At 45.7% G+C, this 18,449-nt stretch overlaps 1 protein-coding gene across 1 annotated transcript in view; it reads right to left on the bottom strand.

The window, feature by feature from the left end:
- The window catches only part of GALNT18 (polypeptide N-acetylgalactosaminyltransferase 18), a 240,199-nt gene that overhangs the window by 44,591 nt on the left and 177,159 nt on the right, over window positions 1-18,449 (bottom strand). The window contains exon 6 of the mRNA XM_077287257.1: window positions 3,456-3,570. Coding sequence (XP_077143372.1) covers window positions 3,456-3,570 — 115 coding nt within the window. The remainder of the gene's footprint in view (window positions 1-3,455; window positions 3,571-18,449) is intronic.

Here is an 18,449-nt window from a genome sequence, read left to right as displayed (position 1 = left end):
CCAAAGGTGAGAGGTGAAGTCAGTGATGATTGGGCACAGGGATGGCGTGACATAATGTTACGCCATCCCTGGGTAAGTTGGCGCCGACTGCATTGGAACAGTGTCTTCACCGGAGGTGAATATAAGTGTTATTTTATAGGGGGGCAAACATGGTGATTGAGACAGGGTTGTCAGAGTAGTGGACAAACTCTTTAAGCAATATAAAGTTGACATGTTAGGCCAATGAATCTGTCCTGAAGAGCTATTTATTACATGACCAAATGCCCAGAATATGGCTCTTCCAGTGCCAATGTATCAAGTGCTGCCAAGTAAACAGCCAGAGGTTCTGCTGCCAGTTGTTACAATTGTATCCAGCCTGGACCCCAGAATGATACATTGTAACACACAATCAGGGCAAGAGGGAAACTTGCGTTGCTGATGTATTTACCCCAATTCTAAGAAGTATATGAAAAAAAAAAAAGTTTTTGAAAAAAGTAACAAACATTAGAAGGTTTAAGTTTATGTGACTAATACTTGGGGTCACTAATGCAACACCCCAGAATTTGACCTTCAGGCTTCGCTCTGCTTCCCGCACCTCGTAGCAGTGATTTACATGTGCCAGAATAGTGATTATAACTGGTAATTAATAAGATAAGAGCAATGTGGGGCGAGCGAGATGATGAATTTACCGGTGGTATATTATCTGATAAATACCAGGGAATGTGGAGGGCGGTTTTAGATTTGTGGATGAGGCAGAACTTGTCAATTAAGAATGAAGGAAGGGAACGTAAAATACATTTCACGGCAGCGAGAAGATCTCAGAGTTGTCAGGCCCCTGTCCCTACAGTGCAGGGTGGTGTCCCAGGTGGCAGCCACAGACGTTAGCTACTTCCTCCCTCACTCTTGCCACCAGTCATCTACATCCCTCATCATCCTTGTGTTTGAACCTGTAAAGAAAACTACAAAAATAAAGACACCTTGTGACTATAAATTAGGGTGGGGGCGCTGACCTATCTCATCCATCCATCTCTGGTGAGCACTGGGCAACAAAGAGACTAGGAAATACTACCAGTGCCAGACAGCTGCTGCCAAGGAAGAATCACAAGATGCCTAAAAAAAAATTTGAACGAAAAATGGTGAAGCGCAGGAGGATTTTTTAAGATCTGGGCCTGTAATTATGAGTAAAGCACATCCTCTGCAACCAGACGAAACACATTTCACCATCATCACAGACTGGATTCTTTTCCGTAAGAGCAGTTGTAGTGGTTGATCTATTGAGTGTAAGGCCGGCGTCACACTTACCGTATGTAAAATCAGTCAGAGTCTCCCTGCCGAGAGTCGCACAAGTGTAATTCAAGTGTCATGTGAGTACAAGCCAATTTTTCACACCTAGCAACCGATTTATATCCGACTGCAATGCGATTTTAACATGAGCTTTTACATACAGCAATTCTGTCATTAGATAGAAGAAAAGCTGGCAATTCATGTGCGCGTACAGTAAAATCACACTGACAGGTTAGAATAGAATGGAAATATACACATAGAGTACATAGATATATAGATGTCAGTGACACACACAAATATATGTAATATATTACATAGAAGAAAAGCAGGTAATTCATCTGCTGTGTTCTGTAAAATCACTGCAGGAGTCGACAGGATGGAAGAGATTGATTACATACAGTAAATACAAATGGAATAGGTAGATATATAGATGTCAGTGACAAATATAATTAGTATAGTGTGTATGCAAATTACTGGACATGTATTTAATAAAAGATTTTTTTTTTTTTTGGAAAAAAAATGGTGTGGGCTCCCGCACAATTTTCGCAACCAGCAGAGGGAAAGCAGACGGCTGATTCAGATGTTTATAGCCTGGGAAGGGGGTAATTCCCATGAAGCTTCACAGGCTAGCATCAGCTCACAGCTATATAATTAGCCTTTACTGGCTATTAAAATGGGGGACCCTAGAAAAAAAAAATGACGTCGGGTTCCCCTATAATTAATAACCAGCAAAGGCTATGCAGCCAGCTGCGGGCTGATATTAATAGCCTAGGAAGGGGCCATGGATACTGGCCCCCTCCCCCAGGCTAAAAACATCAGCTCTCAGCCACCCCAGAAAAAGTGCATCTCCAAGATGCGCCAGTTGTGGCACTTTGCCTTGCTCTTCCCGCTGAGAGCTGATGTTTTTAGCCTGGGGTGAGGGGGCCAGTATCCATGGCCCCTTCCTAGGCTATTAATATCAGCCCGCAGCTGGCTGCATAGCCTTTGCTGGTTATTAATTATAGGGGAAACCAACGTCATTTTTTTTTTTTTTTTTTTAGGGTCCCCCATTTTAATAGCCAGTAAAGGCTAATTATATAGCTGTGAGCTGATGCCAGCCTGGGAAGCTCCATGGAAATTACCCCCTTCCCAGGCTATAAACATCTGAATCAGCCGTTGGCTTTCCCTCTGCCGGTTACGAAAATTGTGCGGGAGCCCACACCATTTTTTTCCCAAAAAATAATCTTTTACTAAATACATGTCCAGTAATTTGCATACACACTATACTAATTATATTTGTCACTGACATCTGTATATCTACCTATTCCATTTGTATTTACTGTATGTAATCCATCTCTTCCATCCTGTCGACTCCTGCGGTGATTTTTACAGAACACGGCAGATGAATTACTATAATATATATATATATATATATATATATATATATATATATATATATATATATATATATATATATATATATATATATATATATATATATATATATATATCCACCAACCGCCTACTCAAATATATATTTCTAATCTGTCAGTGTGATTTTACTGTACACCGCACACCGCACATGAATTACCGGCTTTACACAGGTACGTCAAAATCGGACAGCACTCGCATGGTCCGAGTGCCGTGCGATTTTTTTTTTTCTCGCACCCATAGGCTTGCATTGGTGAGTCTCGGTGACAATAGCAGCGTGCTGCGATTTTACCTGCAAGTAGAATACGCCGGAGAAAAATACGGTGATGTGATCGGCCCCATAGATAAACACTGGTCCGAGTGCTAGGCGACGTTTTCTCACATAGCTCTCGTCCGAATCCTAAGGTAGTGTGACTCCAGCCTAATGATACAAGTTCTAGGTACTAGATTTCTGGAGAAGACGGGTCTATTCAGGGATTTATCCTGATTCCATATTTGGGGTCAGAAAAATGTTCTATCTCCCATTCCTCCTCCCATAAAAAAAATTGCCTCATAGAAATTGTTCCCCTGAATAAAAATGGTAAATTTATAGGTTGGACCAGACAGACTGAGGAGTTCTATCACTAGGACTGACAGCCAGGGAGAGTTAATAGAGAAGAATGAGGACCCTATGGGTGACCGGGCAAGCAGCACCGTGAAATCAATATGGCTACCACAGCTAGATGTCAGATAGCTACTTCCTAAAGACAGAAACACATGAATGAATCAGGCACATTTCTTACCCGGACTCCCAGCTCTACGTTCTCTCCTCCGTAGACTTCCATCCCTTCATCCAGGAGACCAATCTCTTCAAAGTACAGTCTGTCTACGATGAAACAGCCAATCAGTGCGGGGCTTCTAAAGCAAAAAGCAAACAGAACAATGGACACTTATCCTCCAGCAGCTCCATCTCCACATCGTGTACAAATGGACATGACTGTCCCCACTCAGAACACTGCAGTCTGCAGCCGCACACCCCCACTCTGCTGCGCTGCATTTTGGGACATGTAAGGTTTGTGGTCACTGCTCTTCAGCAACTTTATTTAAAAGTAAAAAAAAAAAGGATTTTTGTGTACTCACAGTAAAATCCTTTTCTCCGAGCCAATCATTGGGGGACACAGACCGTGGGTGTATGCTGCTGCCACTAGGAGGTGGACACGAAGTGATGCAATAAAAGTTAGCTCCTCCCCTGCAGTATACACCCTCCTGCTGGCTCTCAGCTAACCAGTTTGGTGCAAAAGCAGTAGGAGATCAACAACAACATATGAGCATATAGCATGTCACATTATATATATGAGAGTATAGCATGTCAAATTATAAAACAAGCACAAGCTAATAATAGGGCGGGAGCTGTGTCCCCCAATGATTGGCTCGGAGAAAAGGATTTTTACATTGAGTACACAAAAATCCCTATTTCTCCTATGCCTCATTGGGGGACACAGACCGTGGGACGTCCCAAAGCAGTCCGTGGGTGGGGGAAACATCAGATCAGACCCTGTGTAACCGCTACTTACAAGTGCGACACCGCGGCCTGCAGAGTCCGCCTCCCCAGACTCACATCTGTGAAAGTCAGGGAATTATAGTGCTTCAAGAATGCATGCGGACTGGACGAACCCGCAAGCCTGCAGTCGTGCTGTGCCGACGCCTGGTGGCTAGAATCCAAGAAACCTCGATAGACAGGGAGATAGGCTGACATCTAACACGGAAGGATTCCTGGATGGTGTAACAAATCCACCAAGCTAACCTGGCCGATGAAACGGTTAAACCCTTCCTTTAACCGTCAGGAAGCAGTCCTCTTACAGTGAGGTAGCCCAAACAAAGTGTCCAACCTTCGGAAGGACGCCGTCCTCGAGACGTACCTACTCAGAGCACTCACCACGTCCAGAATATGGGGAACCCATTCCATTATGTGGACTGGTGCCGAAAGAGATGAGGGAAGAACGATGCCCTCATAACTGTGGGAATACAATACCACCCTGGTAACAAGGGATGGGGATGGCCTGAGGGCAACCTTGCCTTGATGGTAATAAGGGAAAAAAGGTCTGAAAGAACAGAGCGGCTAGCTCCAAAGACTCGTCAGGATGAGGAGATCACAGAGGAAAAAGGGTGATGTTCCCTGATAGTAAAGTCTGTCCGGATCAAAAGGAATCTACTGTAAGACTCCCAGGATCATTAACCCCTTCCCGACCTATGTCATGAAAGCTGGTGCCAATCCGACCTGTGACGCAGCGTATGCGTCATGGAGGGATCGTGTCCCTGCAGATCAGGTGAAATGGTTAACTCCAATTTCACCCGATCTGCAGGGACAGGGGGAATGGTACTTCAGCCCAGGGGGGTGGCTTCACCCCCCATGGCTACGATCGCTCTGATTGGCTGTTGAAAGTGAAACAGCCAATCAGAGCGATTTGTAATATTTCACCTATGAAAACTGGTGAAATATTACAATCCAGCCATGGCCGATGCTGCAATATCATCGGTCATGGCTGGAAACCCTGATCTGCCCCCCGCCACCGATCTCCTCCCCAGTCCTCCTTCCTGTGCTCCGCTCCCCTCCGTCCGCCTGTCTGCTTCCCTGTCCTCCTGTCCGCTCCCCCCGTGCTCCAATCCCCCCCCTCATACTTACCGAGCCTCCCGGTATCCGTCAGTCTGCTCCAAGGGCGCCACCATCTTCCAAAATGGCGGGCGCATGCACAGTTCGCCCGTCGAATCTGCCGGCCGGCAGATTCGTTCCATGTACATTTTTATCACTGTGATAAAACCTATCACAGTGATCAAAATAAAAAAAAGAGAAAATGAACCCTCCCCTTTATCACCCCCATAGGTAGGGACAATGATAAAATAAAGAAAATATATTTACTTTTATTTTTCCACTAGAGTTAGGGTTAGAACTAGGGTTAGGGTTAGAATTAGGGTTAGAATTAGGCTATGTGTACACGGTGTGGATTTGGTGGCGGATTGGCCGCTGCGGATTCGTAGCAGTTTTCCATCAGGTTTACAGTACCATGTAAACCTATGGAAAACCAAATCCGCTGTGCCCATGGTGCGGAAAATACAGCGTGGAAACGCTGCATTGTATTTTCCGCAGCATGTCAATTCTTTGTGCGGATTCTGCAGGGTTTTACACCTATTCCTCAATAGGAATCCACAGGTGAAATCCGCACAAAAAACACTGGAAATCCGCGGTAAATCCGCAGGTAAAACGCAGTGCCTTTTACCTGCGGATTTTTCAAAAATGGTGCGGAAAAATCTCACACACATATCCGCAACGTGGGCACATAGCCTTAGGGTTGGAATTAGGGCTAGGGTTGGAAATAGGGTTAAGATTAGGCTTGTGGTTAGGGGTGTGTTGGGGTTAGGGTTGTGGTTAGAGTTGGGATTAGGGTTAGGGTTGGGATTAGGGTTAGGGGTGTGTCGGGGTTAGGGGGTGTGTTGGGGTTAGGGTTGTGATTAGGGTTAAAGGTGTGTTGTGGTTAGTGTTGGAGTTAGAATAGAGGGGTTTCCACTGTTTAGGCACATCAGGGGTCTCCAAACGCAACATAGCGCCACCATTGATTCCAGCCAATCTTGCGTTCAAAAAGTCAAATGGTGCTCCCTCCCTTCCGAGCCCTGACGTGCGCCCAAACTGTGGTTTACCCCCACATATGGGGTACCAGCATACTCAGGACAAACTGGGCAACAACTATTGGGGTCCAATTTCTCCTGTTACCCTTGCGAAAATAAAAAATTGCTTGCTAAAACATAATTTTTGAGGAAAGAAAAATGATTTTTTATTTTCACGGCTCTGCGTTATAAACTTCTGTGAAGCACTTGGGGGTTTAAAGTGCACTTGGGGGGTTTAAAGTGCTCACCACACATCTAGATAAGTTCCTTGGGGGGGTCTAGTTTCCAAAATAGGGTCACTTGTGGGGGGTTTCTACTGTTTAGGCACATCAGGGGCTCTGCAAATGCAACGTGACGCCCGCAGACCATTCCATCAAAGTCTGCATTTCAAAACATCACTACTTCCCTTCTGAGCCCCGACGTGTGCCCAAACAGTGGTTAACCCCCACATATGGGGTACCAAGCATACTCAGGAGAAATTGGACCCCAAAAGTTGTTGACCAGTTTGTCCTGTTACTCTTGTGAAAATAAAAAATTGAGGGCTAAAAAATAATTTTTGAGAAAAGAAAAATGATTTTTTATTTTCACGGCTCTGCGTTGTAAACTTCTGTGAAGCACTTGGGGGTTCAAAGTGCTCACCACATATCTAGATAAGTTTCATGGGAGGTCTAGTTTCCAAAATGGGGTCACATGTGCGGGAGCTCCAATGTTTAGGCACACAGGGGCTCTCCAAACGCGACATGGTGTCCGCTAACGATTGGAGCTAATTTTTCATTCAAAAAGCCAAATGGCGCTCCTTCCCTTCCGTGCCCTGTCGTGCGCCCAAACAGCGGTCCCCCACATATGGGGTATCGGCGTACTCAGGACAAATTGTACAATAACTTTTGAGGTCCTGTTTCTCTTTTTACCCTTGGGAAAATAAAAAAATTGTTGCTAAAAGATCATTTTTGTGACAAAAAATTTAAATGTTCATTTTTTCCTTCCATGTTGCTTCTGCTGCTGTGAAGCACCTGAAGGGTTAATAAACTTTTTGAATGTGGTTTTGAGCACCTTGAGGGGTGCAGTTTTTAGAATGGTGTCACTTTTGGGTATTTTCAGCCATATAGACCCCTCAAACGGACTTCAAATGTGAGGTGGTCCCTAAAAAAAAATGGTTTTGTAAATTTCATTGTAAAAATGAGAAATCGCTGGTCAAATTTTAACCCTTATAACTTCCTAGCAAAAAAAAAATTTGGTTTCCAAAATTGTGCTGATGTAAAGTAGACATGTGGGTAATGTTATTTATTAACTATTTTGTGTCACAGCTCTCTCGTTTAACAGAATAAAAATTCTAAATTTGAAGATTGCAAAATTTTCAAAATTTTTTGCCAAATTTCAATTTTTTTCACAAATAAACGCAAAAATTATCGACCTAAATTTACCACTAACATGAAGCCCAATATGTCACGAAAAAACAATCTCAGAACCGCTAGGATCCGTTGAAGAATTCGAGTTATTACCTCATAAAGGGACACTGGTCAGAATTGCAAAAAACAGCCAGGTCATTAACCCCTTAAGCCCCGAGGGTGGTTTGCACGTTAATGACCGGGCCAATTTTTACAATTCTGACCACTGTCCCTTTATGAGGTTATAACTCTGGAACGCTTCAACGGATCTTGGCGATTCTGACATTGTTTTCTCGTGAGATATTGTACTTCATGTTAGTGGTAAAATTTATTCGATATAACTTGAAAAAAAATGAAAAGTGAAAAAAATGGAAATTTGGCAAAAAATGTGAAAATTTCACAATTTTCCAACTTTGAATTTTTATGCCCTTAAATCACAGAGATATGTCACGCAAAATACTTAATAAGTAACATTTCCCACATGTCTACTTTACATCAGCACAATTTTGGAAACAAAATTTTTTTTTGTTAGGGAGTTATAAGGGTTAAAAGTTGACCAGCAATTTCTCGTTTTTACAACACCATTTTTTTTTAGGGACCACATCTCATTTGAAGTAATTTTGAGGGGTCTATATGATAGAAAATAACCAAGTGTGACACCATTCTAAAAACTGCACACCTCAAGGTGCTCAAAACCATATTCAAGAAGTTTATTAACCCTTCAGGTGTTTCACAGGAATTTTTGGAATGTTTAAATAAAAATAAACATTTAACTTTTTTTCACACAAAATTTACTTCAGCTCCAATTTGTTTTATTTTACCAAGGGTAACAGGAGAAAATGGACACCAAAAGATGTTGTACAATTTGTCCTGAGTACGCCGATACCCCATATGTGGGGGTAAACCACTTTTTGGGCACATGACAGAGCTCGGAAGCGAAGGAGCGCCATTTGACTTTTCAATGCAAAATTGACTGGAATTGACATGGGACGCCATGTTGGGTTTGGAGAGCCCCTGATATGCCTAAACATTGAAACCCCCCACAAGTGACACCATTTTGGAAAGTAGACCCCTTAAGGAACTTATCTAGATGTGTGGTGAGCACTTTGACCCATCAAGTGCTTCACAGAAGTTTATAATGCAGAGCCGTAAAAATAAAAAATCATATTTTTTCACAAAAATGATCTTTTCGCCCCCAATTTTTTATTTTCCCAAGGGTAAGAGAAGAAATTGCACCCCAAAAATTGTTGTGCAATTTGTCCTGAGTACGCTGATACCCCATATGTGGGTGTAAACCATTGTTTGGGTGCATGGCAGAGCTCGGAAGGGAAGGAGCGCCATTTGACTTTTCAATGCAAAATTGACTGGAATTGAGATGGGACACCATGTCGCGTTTGGAGAGCCCCCGATGTGCCTAAACATTGAAACCCCCCACAAGTGACACCATTTTGGAAAGTAGACCCCCTAAGGAACTTATCTTGATGTGTTTTGAGAGCTTTGAACCCCCAAGTGTTTCACTACAGTTTATAACGCAGAGCCGTGAAAATAAAAAATTTTTTTTTTCAGAAAAATGATTTTTTAGCCCCCAGTTTTTTATTTTCACAAGGGTAACAGGATAAATTGGACTCCAAAAGTTGTTGTCCAATTTGTCCTGAGTACGCTGATACCCCATATGTGGGGGGGAACCACTGGGCGCATGGCAGAGCTCGGAAGGGAAGGAGCGCCATTTGGAATGCAGACTTAAATGGATTGGTCTGCAGGCGTCACGTTGCATTTGCAGAGCCCCTGATGTACCCAAACAGTACAACCCCCCCACAAGTGACCCCATATTGGAAACTAGACCTCCTGAGGAACTTATCTTGATGTGTTTTGAGAGCTTTGAACCCCCAAGTGTTTCACTACAGATTATAACGCAGAGCCGTGAAACTAAACATTCTTTTTTTTTTTTTCAGAAAAATTATTTTTTAGCCCCCAGTTTTATATTTTCACAAGGATAACAAGATAAATTTGACCCCAAAAGTTGTTGTCCAATTTGTCCTGAGTACGCTGATACCCCATATGTGGGGGGGAACCACTGTTTGGGCGCATGGCAGAGCTCGGAAGGGAAGGAGCGCCATTTGGAATGCAGCCTTAGATGGATTGGTCTGCAGGCGTCACGTTGCATTTGCAGAGCCCCGATGTACCCAAACAGTACAACCCCCCCACATGTGACCCCATATTGGAAACTAGACCTCCCAAGGAACTTATCTAGATGTGTTGTGAGAACTTTGAACCCCCAAGTGTTTCAGTACAGTTTACAACGCAGTGCTGTGAAAATAAAAAATCCTTTTTTTTCCACAAAAATGATTTTTAGCCCCCCAAATTTTTATTTTCCCAGAGATAACAAGAGAACTTGGACCCCAAAAGTTGTTGTCCAATTTGTCCCGAGTATGCTGATGCCCCATATGTTGGGGTAAACCCCTGTTTGGGCGCACGGGAGAGCTCGGAAGGGAAGGAGCACTGTTTTACTTTTTCAACCAAGAATTGTCTGGAATTGAGATCGGACGCCATGTCGCGTTTGGAGAGCCCCTGATGTGGCTAAACAGTGGAAACTCCCCAATTCTACCTGAAGCTAATCCAAACACACCCCTAGCCCTAATCCCAACTGTAACCCTAACCACACCCCTAACCCTGACACACCCCTAATTCTAATCTCAACCCTAATCCCAACCGTAAATGTAATCCAAACCCTAACCCTAACTTTATCCCCAACCCTAACTTTAGCCCCAACCCTATCCCTAACTTTAGCCCCACCCTAACTTTAGCTCCAACCCTAGCCCCAGCCCTAACCCTAGCCCTAACCCTAGCCCTAACCCTAACCCTAATGGGAAAATGGAAATAAATACATTTTTTTAATTTTATTATTTTTCCCTAACTAAGGGGGTGATGAAGGGGGGTTTGATTTACTTTTATAGCGTTTTTTATATCGGATTTTTATGATTGGCAGCTGTCACACACTAAAAGACGCTTTTTATAGCAAAAAAGTTTTTGCGTCTCCATATTTTGAGACCTATAATTTTTCCGTATTTTGGTCCACAGAGTCATGTGAGGTCTTGTTTTTTGCGGGACGAGTTGACGTTTTTATTGGTAACATTTTCGGACATGTGACAGTTTTTCATCCCTTTTTATTCCGATTTTTGTGAGGCAGAATTACCAAAAACCAGCTATTCATGAATTTCTTTTGGGGGAGGCGTTTATACCGTTCCACGTTTGGTAAACTTGATAAAGCAGTTTTATTCGTCGGGTCAGTACGATTACAGCGATACCTCATTTATATCATTTTTTTATGTTTTGGCGCTTTTATACGATAAAAACTATTTTATAGAAAAAATTATTATTTTGGCATCGCTTTATTCTGAGGACTAACTTTTTTATTTTTTTGGTTATGATGCTATATGGCGGCTCGTTTTTTGCGGGACAAGATGACGTTTTCAGCGGTACCATGGTTATTTATATCCATCTTTTTGATCGCGTGTTATTTCACTTTTTGTTCGGCGGTATGATAATAAAGCGTTGTTTTTTGGCTCGTCTTTTTTTTTTTTTTCTTACGGTGTTCACTGAAGGGGTTAACTAGTGGGACAGTTTTATAGGTTGGGTCTTTATGGACGTGGCGATACTAAATATGTGTACTTTTATTGTTTTTTTTGTTTTTTTTTAGATAAAGAAATGTATTTATGGGAATAATATTTTTTTTTCTTCTTTATTTAGGAATTTTTTTTTTTTTTTTTTTTTACACATGTGGAAATTTTTTTTTATACTTTTTTACTTTGACCCGGGGGGGGACATCACAGATCGCCGATCTGATAGTGTGCACAGCACTCTATCAGATCGGTGCTCTCACTCACATCGCTTCAGGCTGCAGCTTTCATCTGCAGCCTGCTCCGGACCCGGAAGTACTCCCTGCAGGACCTGGATGCAGCCCCGCGGCCATTTTGGATCCGGGGCCTGCAGGGATAGGAGGTAGGAGACCCTCGCAGCAACGCGATCACATCGCGTTGCTCCGGGGGTCTCAGGGAAGCACGCAGGGAGCCCCCTCCCTGCGTGATGCTTCCCTGTACCTCCGGTACACCGCGATCATGTTTGATCGCGGTGTGCCGGGGGTTAATGTGCCAGGGGCGGTCCGTGACCGCTCCTGGCACATAGTGCCGGATGTCAGCTGCGATAGGCAGCTGACACCCGGCCGCGATCGGCCGCGCTCCCCCCGTGAGCGCGGCCGATCGCTATGACGTACTATCCCGTCGGTGGGAATTAAGGCCCACCCCACCTAGACGGGATAGTACGTCATATGGGATTAAGGGGTTAAGGTCAAAATAGGCTGGGTTATGAAGGGGTTAAGGTCCCAAAGATCTAACGGTATGCGATAGGGAAGAACTACATGTGAAGACTCCCTGCGAGGAAGTCCATATTTGCAGTTTTGTTGCAATAAGACGGAAAAATACTAGTTCAGCAAATGAGAAAAAACCTGACCTGGTCAGTGCGGATCTCCCAGGATCAGTGGGGCCCTTCCTGCTTCCGAAAAGATCTCGGAAGTAGTGGAAGAGGGGTGAAGGAAACTGGTACCATGGAAGAACCAGAGCATGCACTGCGATGGCTTTTGGACCTGGAGGCCGAACCATGAACTTAAGAGTACATTGGCGCTCAGTCTGGATGCCATCCGACCTACATCTGGAGTGCTCCAGAGAAGTCGGATCTGATGGAAGACTTCCGAGTGAAGTTCCCACTCACATGAGGTGGGACCCTGACGGCGTCCGCCGCCCAGAGTTCTACACCTGAGATGTGTAGTGCCAAGATCACCAAATGATAGATCGTGGCCCGACAGAATGTGAGGTACCTCGGCCTTGACGCCTGACCGTGGGTACCTGCTAGATGATTGACGTATGGCACAGACATGGGATTGTCCGATTAAATCGGATGGTGTGACCCACCAGAAGGCAGTGGTCCTGCTGTAGAACAAGCTGTACCGTTTGGATCCCCAGAACCATGATCAGGAGGAGAGGACTAGCATCGGTAGTCACTAATAACCGAGAAAAAGGATCTTCCCTGGATGAGGAAGGAGCTCAGAGACTACCCTCTGAAAGCCTGACTGACCTGTAGAAAACGAAGGAAACCACTTCCATTGTCGTCACCAATTTTCCTGAGAACGCTCCTAGCAAATCGAATGGAATGAGTGAACAAGTGCGTGAGCTCCCTGTTGAAGGGCCACGGCCTTGTCTCAGGGGAGAATCACCAAACTTCTGGAAGATTCCAGGATCATCCTCAAAAAGGATATCTGCTGGGCTGGAAATGAGGAAAAAACTTGTCTATGTTTAGCTGCCAGTCCAGGAGAGAGAGGGTATCGCAAGAGATATAGACAACTCAGCGCCGGGCTGAAGGAGCGGCTAGAAAGTCGACCAGATAGGGCAGGACGACCACGCCTCTATGGTGCAAGAGGAACATGACAGCCCCATAACCCTTGCGAACACTCTGGGTGCGATAGCAAGGCCGAAGGACAAGGTCGTGATTTGAAAATGCTGTTCGCGAAAGGGAAAGCGAAGGAATTTTGAAGAGGGAAAAACATAGGAATGTGAAGGTAAGCATCCCGAATGTCGGTGGATGTCAGAAACTCCCCCTTTTTCCGTTGAAGTAATGGCTGAGCGGGGGAACTCCATCCGAAGAAGGGGGACCTTGTCAAGCTTGGTAGAAGTTTGAGGTTCAGGGTCTGTCTTACTGTTCGGTCCCTATTTTGGAACCAAGATCCCTTAAATCTTGACCGTCCTGGACAACTGATCCACTGCTGGTTGGGTCTATAGGAAATCAAAATATAGTTAAGGTCTCTGACCAAGAGACCATTGCTCTAGCAAAACATGCGGCGGCTAAGGGAGGGTAGAGCGCTGAACTGGAGGCTGCAAAACAGAACAAACTAGATTTGCTATCTGACAGTCGGTTGTATTTTTAATTGATGATCCATCGGGTAGGGATACTGGTAGGTATACCACAGGAGATTCTACCCAGTTAATATGCCAAGTGGCGGAATGCGCAGCTGCATGCAAAAGGAGGATAAACCGTCTCTTACTATCGCCGCTCTCTTTTGACTGTGCGGAGTTAAAATGATGAACCCTCAATCCACCATCCTCTTAACAGGGAAGTGGAAAGGAATAGTCCGCCTTCTTGCATCATCTGCTAAATAGTGGAGATGCAGAGGGGGTGTTCGGACGCCCCAAAAAAAAAAAGGAGCCTCGGTACATCCACAGAGTTAAGGTCTCTGGGTGGACAGGGCTGGTTGTCCGGCGTTAGGCCTGGCTGTAGAAGAGGATACATGGAGGTGATACTCCATGTGCTTGTTTATTGCTGGTGTGGGGAAATCGGTGTCCTTTAAAAGGACCAGTCGCAATAAGAATCAGACCAGGCATGGCATCTCACGTCTTAGGTGGGAATATGTGGAGGTAACACCCCGCGTGTTTGCATATTGGCTGGAAAAAAAAAAAAAAGGATACCGCGCTTGCAGAGGTTTCTGTCCAGTGGATCGCTTATCCGGACGTTCCCTGTCCGGGTGAATGGCAAATGCTCTGCGAGGGAGTTTAGTTTCCTCATGAGGGACGCTGCGTGATCTAGAGTAGAACCAAAGTCCCCGTTAATCTACAGAGATTGGTTAATGATATAAATAGGCAAATCCATCCTTTTCTGAAGTTCTAGTGAGTCCAGAACCAAGGCAATATCCGATCCATATTCAGAGACTTGTTCTCAGCAAATCATTGGTGAGGGATCAGGAAATGAAACTTCCGTTTTCTAGGCACGAGTACGTTTCTAGAATACTTGTGGCCCCTGCTAGCCTGAAAGAAAGAGACCATCTATATTGGTCCTGCGAGCACTCCGAGCCACAGAGGGTTCACGGAGGGATTCAATCTCTTGTCAGAGAATCCATGGGTTGCGGCAGTGACGAAACCCACTCAGGGACCTAGGTACTCTGGGATAAGCTGGGATAGGCGGCGGAGGGCTCCTGAGTTCATTTAGGGTGACCGGCTTTGGACTGGTCATATGCCCTTAAGACCAGGGAATGCTGGTCATGTGCCCTTAAGACCAGGGAATGCTGGTCATGTGCCCTTAAGACTAGGGAATGCTGGTCATGTGCCCTTAAGACCAGGGAATGCTGGTCATGTGCCTTTAAGACCAGGAATACTGGTCATGTGCCTTTAAGACCGGGTAATACTGGTCATGCGTCTTTAAGTCCGGTTAATACTGGTCATGCGCCTTTAAGACCAGGGAATACTGGTCATGTTAAGTACAGGGGGAAGATACAGGGGAAGAGTGCAGTACTTCCTTACCCGGATGCAGAGTCGTTGTGCCCCTTAAATACAAAACCATAGCCCGTGTGTGTGTGTGTGTGTTGCCAGGGTGGACCAAGATGGCCACCGGGAGTTGCAGAGGTGGTAAGGTCTCGCAGAGAGCGAGAGGTGCCAATTAGGGGGGCGGGGCCACATACGTGATGTGGGCGGAGCCTCGTGACTTCCATGAATAGGCCCAAGCCGGGGCCTAAATTTCTGCAGCCGGCGTGAGCAATACCAGCGTTGCTGAGGGAAGCGATCGCTCCCGTGCCAGGGAAGAAGCGCCAGCAAAAGTGGGTGGAGCCGCCTTAGTGTGGGCGCAGCTTCCGGGATGAGGCCTACACATCGGCCAAAGCCGGGGGCTAAATTTTTGCAACCGGCGCGTTACCTCAGGGAGTTGGCCCCTGAGAAAGCCAGTGTCACTGGCGATACGAGTTGGGCTTTTGTGCCCAGTGCCACCCTTCTATACCACCATTCTCTATTGCACTGATGTGCCTCACAGGGACTCGCCTTTGGAAGCCTTGCTAACAGCTCCAGGTTGTATGGGTGTTACATTGTGTGGCATTCTAAGCCATAAGGGGTATTTTATACCTGTGATCCCTGATATTTGGCTTTTCCATTTATATCTCTGTTGTACTGGAATAATATGTTATGGTTATTTTTAGCCATTTAGGGATTAATGACAATGTGTACTATATTTGCTTGTACTTAGGGTGGCACTGTGGTAGGACCTTATTGTGGGTCTTTGTTTCTATTCTTGCTGTGTTTTGCAATTTTAATTGGTTTTAAATGTTTTTGCGGTGTTAAAAGTGTGATTCAATAAATTTTGTACCATATTTGGATAAATCTTGTGGTGATCCCTTTATTATGCATGCTACCCTTTCTCTTTTGTTTACACCTCAGGGAGGTGGGCCACAGGCAAGCTGAGGCTGCCTGTCAGCATGTGAATATCCCACTGTAGAGGCTCATCGCTGACTGGATCCACTCACCATCGGAGCGCGTCCCGGCTTGGAGCCGCCGCGGATGACTAGATGTCAGCGCCGAGGAAAGCGTGCGCACTCTACTGTTCTACTGCAGGTGCAGGGATAGAGGGGATAAACCTCAATCCACCATCCCTTTGTTAGGGAGGTGGAGAGGAACCGTCCGCCTTCTTGTGCCATCTGCTTTAACCGTGGTGGGACAGTGGGGGCTGCTCGGACGCCAAAGAGAGGGGCCTCTGTACATCCACGGAGTTCAGCTCCTGGGTGGACAGGACCAGTTGTCCGGCATTAGGCCTGGCTCCAGGAGAGGATACATGGAGGCGACACTCCATGTGGTCGCCTGTTGCTGGTGTGGGGAGATCGGGACTCGAAGGAACCGTCGCCCCTGAACTGAGCTCAGGCATGGCTTCCCAAGTCGCAGGAGAGGGTACAAGGAGGTATACTCGGCATGCTTGCCTGTTGATGATTCGGGGGAGATCGGAACCTTGAAAGGATCCGTCGCCCCCTTCACTCCGTTAATTAAAAAATAAAAATGCACAGAAAAGTAAAAAATAAAATAAAAACGTTGGGGTCTGAACCAGACCCGTGTGCCTCCTACAGACACTAAGCAAGAACTGGTTAGCTGAGAGCCAGCAGGAGGGTGTATACTGCAGGGGAGGAGCGAACTTTCTTTGTATCACTTAGTGTCAGCCCCCTAGTGGCAGCAGCATACACCCACGGGCTGTGTCCCCCAATGAGGCGTAGGAGAAATATATATATATTTCTCACAAAGCAACACAGGGAGTCACAGAGCACGTGTAGAAAAAATGGTAGATCCGGCATACTGAGAGCCAACAGAAAGAAAGCCAAATTCTAAATCAGATTTCAATGCAACTGGAATAGAATACTGTTAACTGTTGTCGAGTGTCCCATGACCAGGGGCTTCTTCCCTGTCCCTAATGCTAGGTGGTGCCCTAGCTTGCACTGTTCCCCAGGTTACTTCTGATTGTGAAGACACCGAGGCCACTTATGTTGCCTTAAGGTACCTTCACACGAAGCGACGCTGCAGCGATAGCGACAACGATGCCGATCGCTGCAGCGTCGCTGTTTGATCGCTGGAGAGCTGTCACACAGACAGCTCTCCAGCGACCAACGATGCCGAGGTCCCCGGGTAACCAGGGTAAACGTCGGGTTGCTAAGCGCAGGGCCGCGCTTAGTAACCCGATGTTTACCCTGGTTACCAGCGTAAAAGTGAAAAAAACAAACAGTACATGCTCACCTGCGCGTCCCCCAGCGTCTGCTTCCTGACACTGACTGAGCTCCGGCCCTAACAGCACAGCGGTGACGTCACCGCTGTGCTTTCACTTTCACTTTAGGGCCGGCGCTCAGTAAGGGTCAGGAAGCAGAAGCTGGGGGACGCGCAGGTGAGCATGTACTGTTTGTTTTTTTCACTTTTACGCTGGTAACCAGGGTAAACATCGGGTTACTAAGCACGGCCCTGCGCTTGGTAACCCGATGTTTACCCTGGTTACCAGTGTAAAACATCGCTGGTATCGTTGCTTTTGCTTTCAAACACAACGATACACAGCGATCGGACGACCAAATAAAGTTCTGGACTTTATTCAGCGACCAGCGACATCACAGCAGGATCCTGATCGCTGCTGCGTGTCAAACTAAACGATATCGCTAGCGAGGACGCTGCAACGTCACGGATCGCTAGCGATGTCGTTTCGTGTGAAGGTACCTTTAGCTCCTGAATCTGCCCTCAGTCTGTACCCTTCCTCCACTCAGGAAAAAGGGGAGTAGTAGTATACCGTAGTACACCAATCAGATGAACAAGGTAAGACTACTTTCACACCTCAGGTTTTCGCCGTCAGGCACAATCTGTCGACTTTTGAAAAAAACGGATCCGTTGCAAATTGTGAAAAACTGATGCAACGGATCCGTTTTTCTGCTGGATCAGACTACCTGATATCCGGGCACTAGCGCGAGAGAAAGAGAGAGAAAACACTCCAAAATGGAAAATGCAGCTACGGGGCATGCCCAATGTAAAAAAATGGAATCGGTTGCCGGATTCACTCATTTGACGAAACCGGAGCCATAGGCTTCCATTATAGCAAAAGCCGCATGGCGCCGGATCCGTCGCTGCCCTTTTTTTTGACAGACACAAAAAAACGTTCCTCTGTGCGTTCTCTCCAGCTGCCGGACCGACAATTTTTGACGGATCCGGCGAAAAACGGATGAAACGTGAGGCCATCTGGGGCTAATACAAGTCTGAGAAAAAAACGGATCCGGCGGCAAAAAAAACAAACAAAAAACACAGATCTGTTTTTTTCAAAATTCGCCAGATCATGCCTGATGGCAAAAACCTGATGTGTGAAAGTAGCCGAATACAAAAAGGGGTAACAAAAAACATACAAATATACACACACAAATAACAGAGGGATGCACCG

The sequence above is a fragment of the Ranitomeya variabilis genome, chromosome 2, assembly GCF_051348905.1.
Source record: "Ranitomeya variabilis isolate aRanVar5 chromosome 2, aRanVar5.hap1, whole genome shotgun sequence".
NCBI classification, from domain to species: Eukaryota; Metazoa; Chordata; class Amphibia; order Anura; family Dendrobatidae; genus Ranitomeya; species Ranitomeya variabilis.
This window is presented reverse-complemented; position numbering and strand designations above follow the sequence as displayed.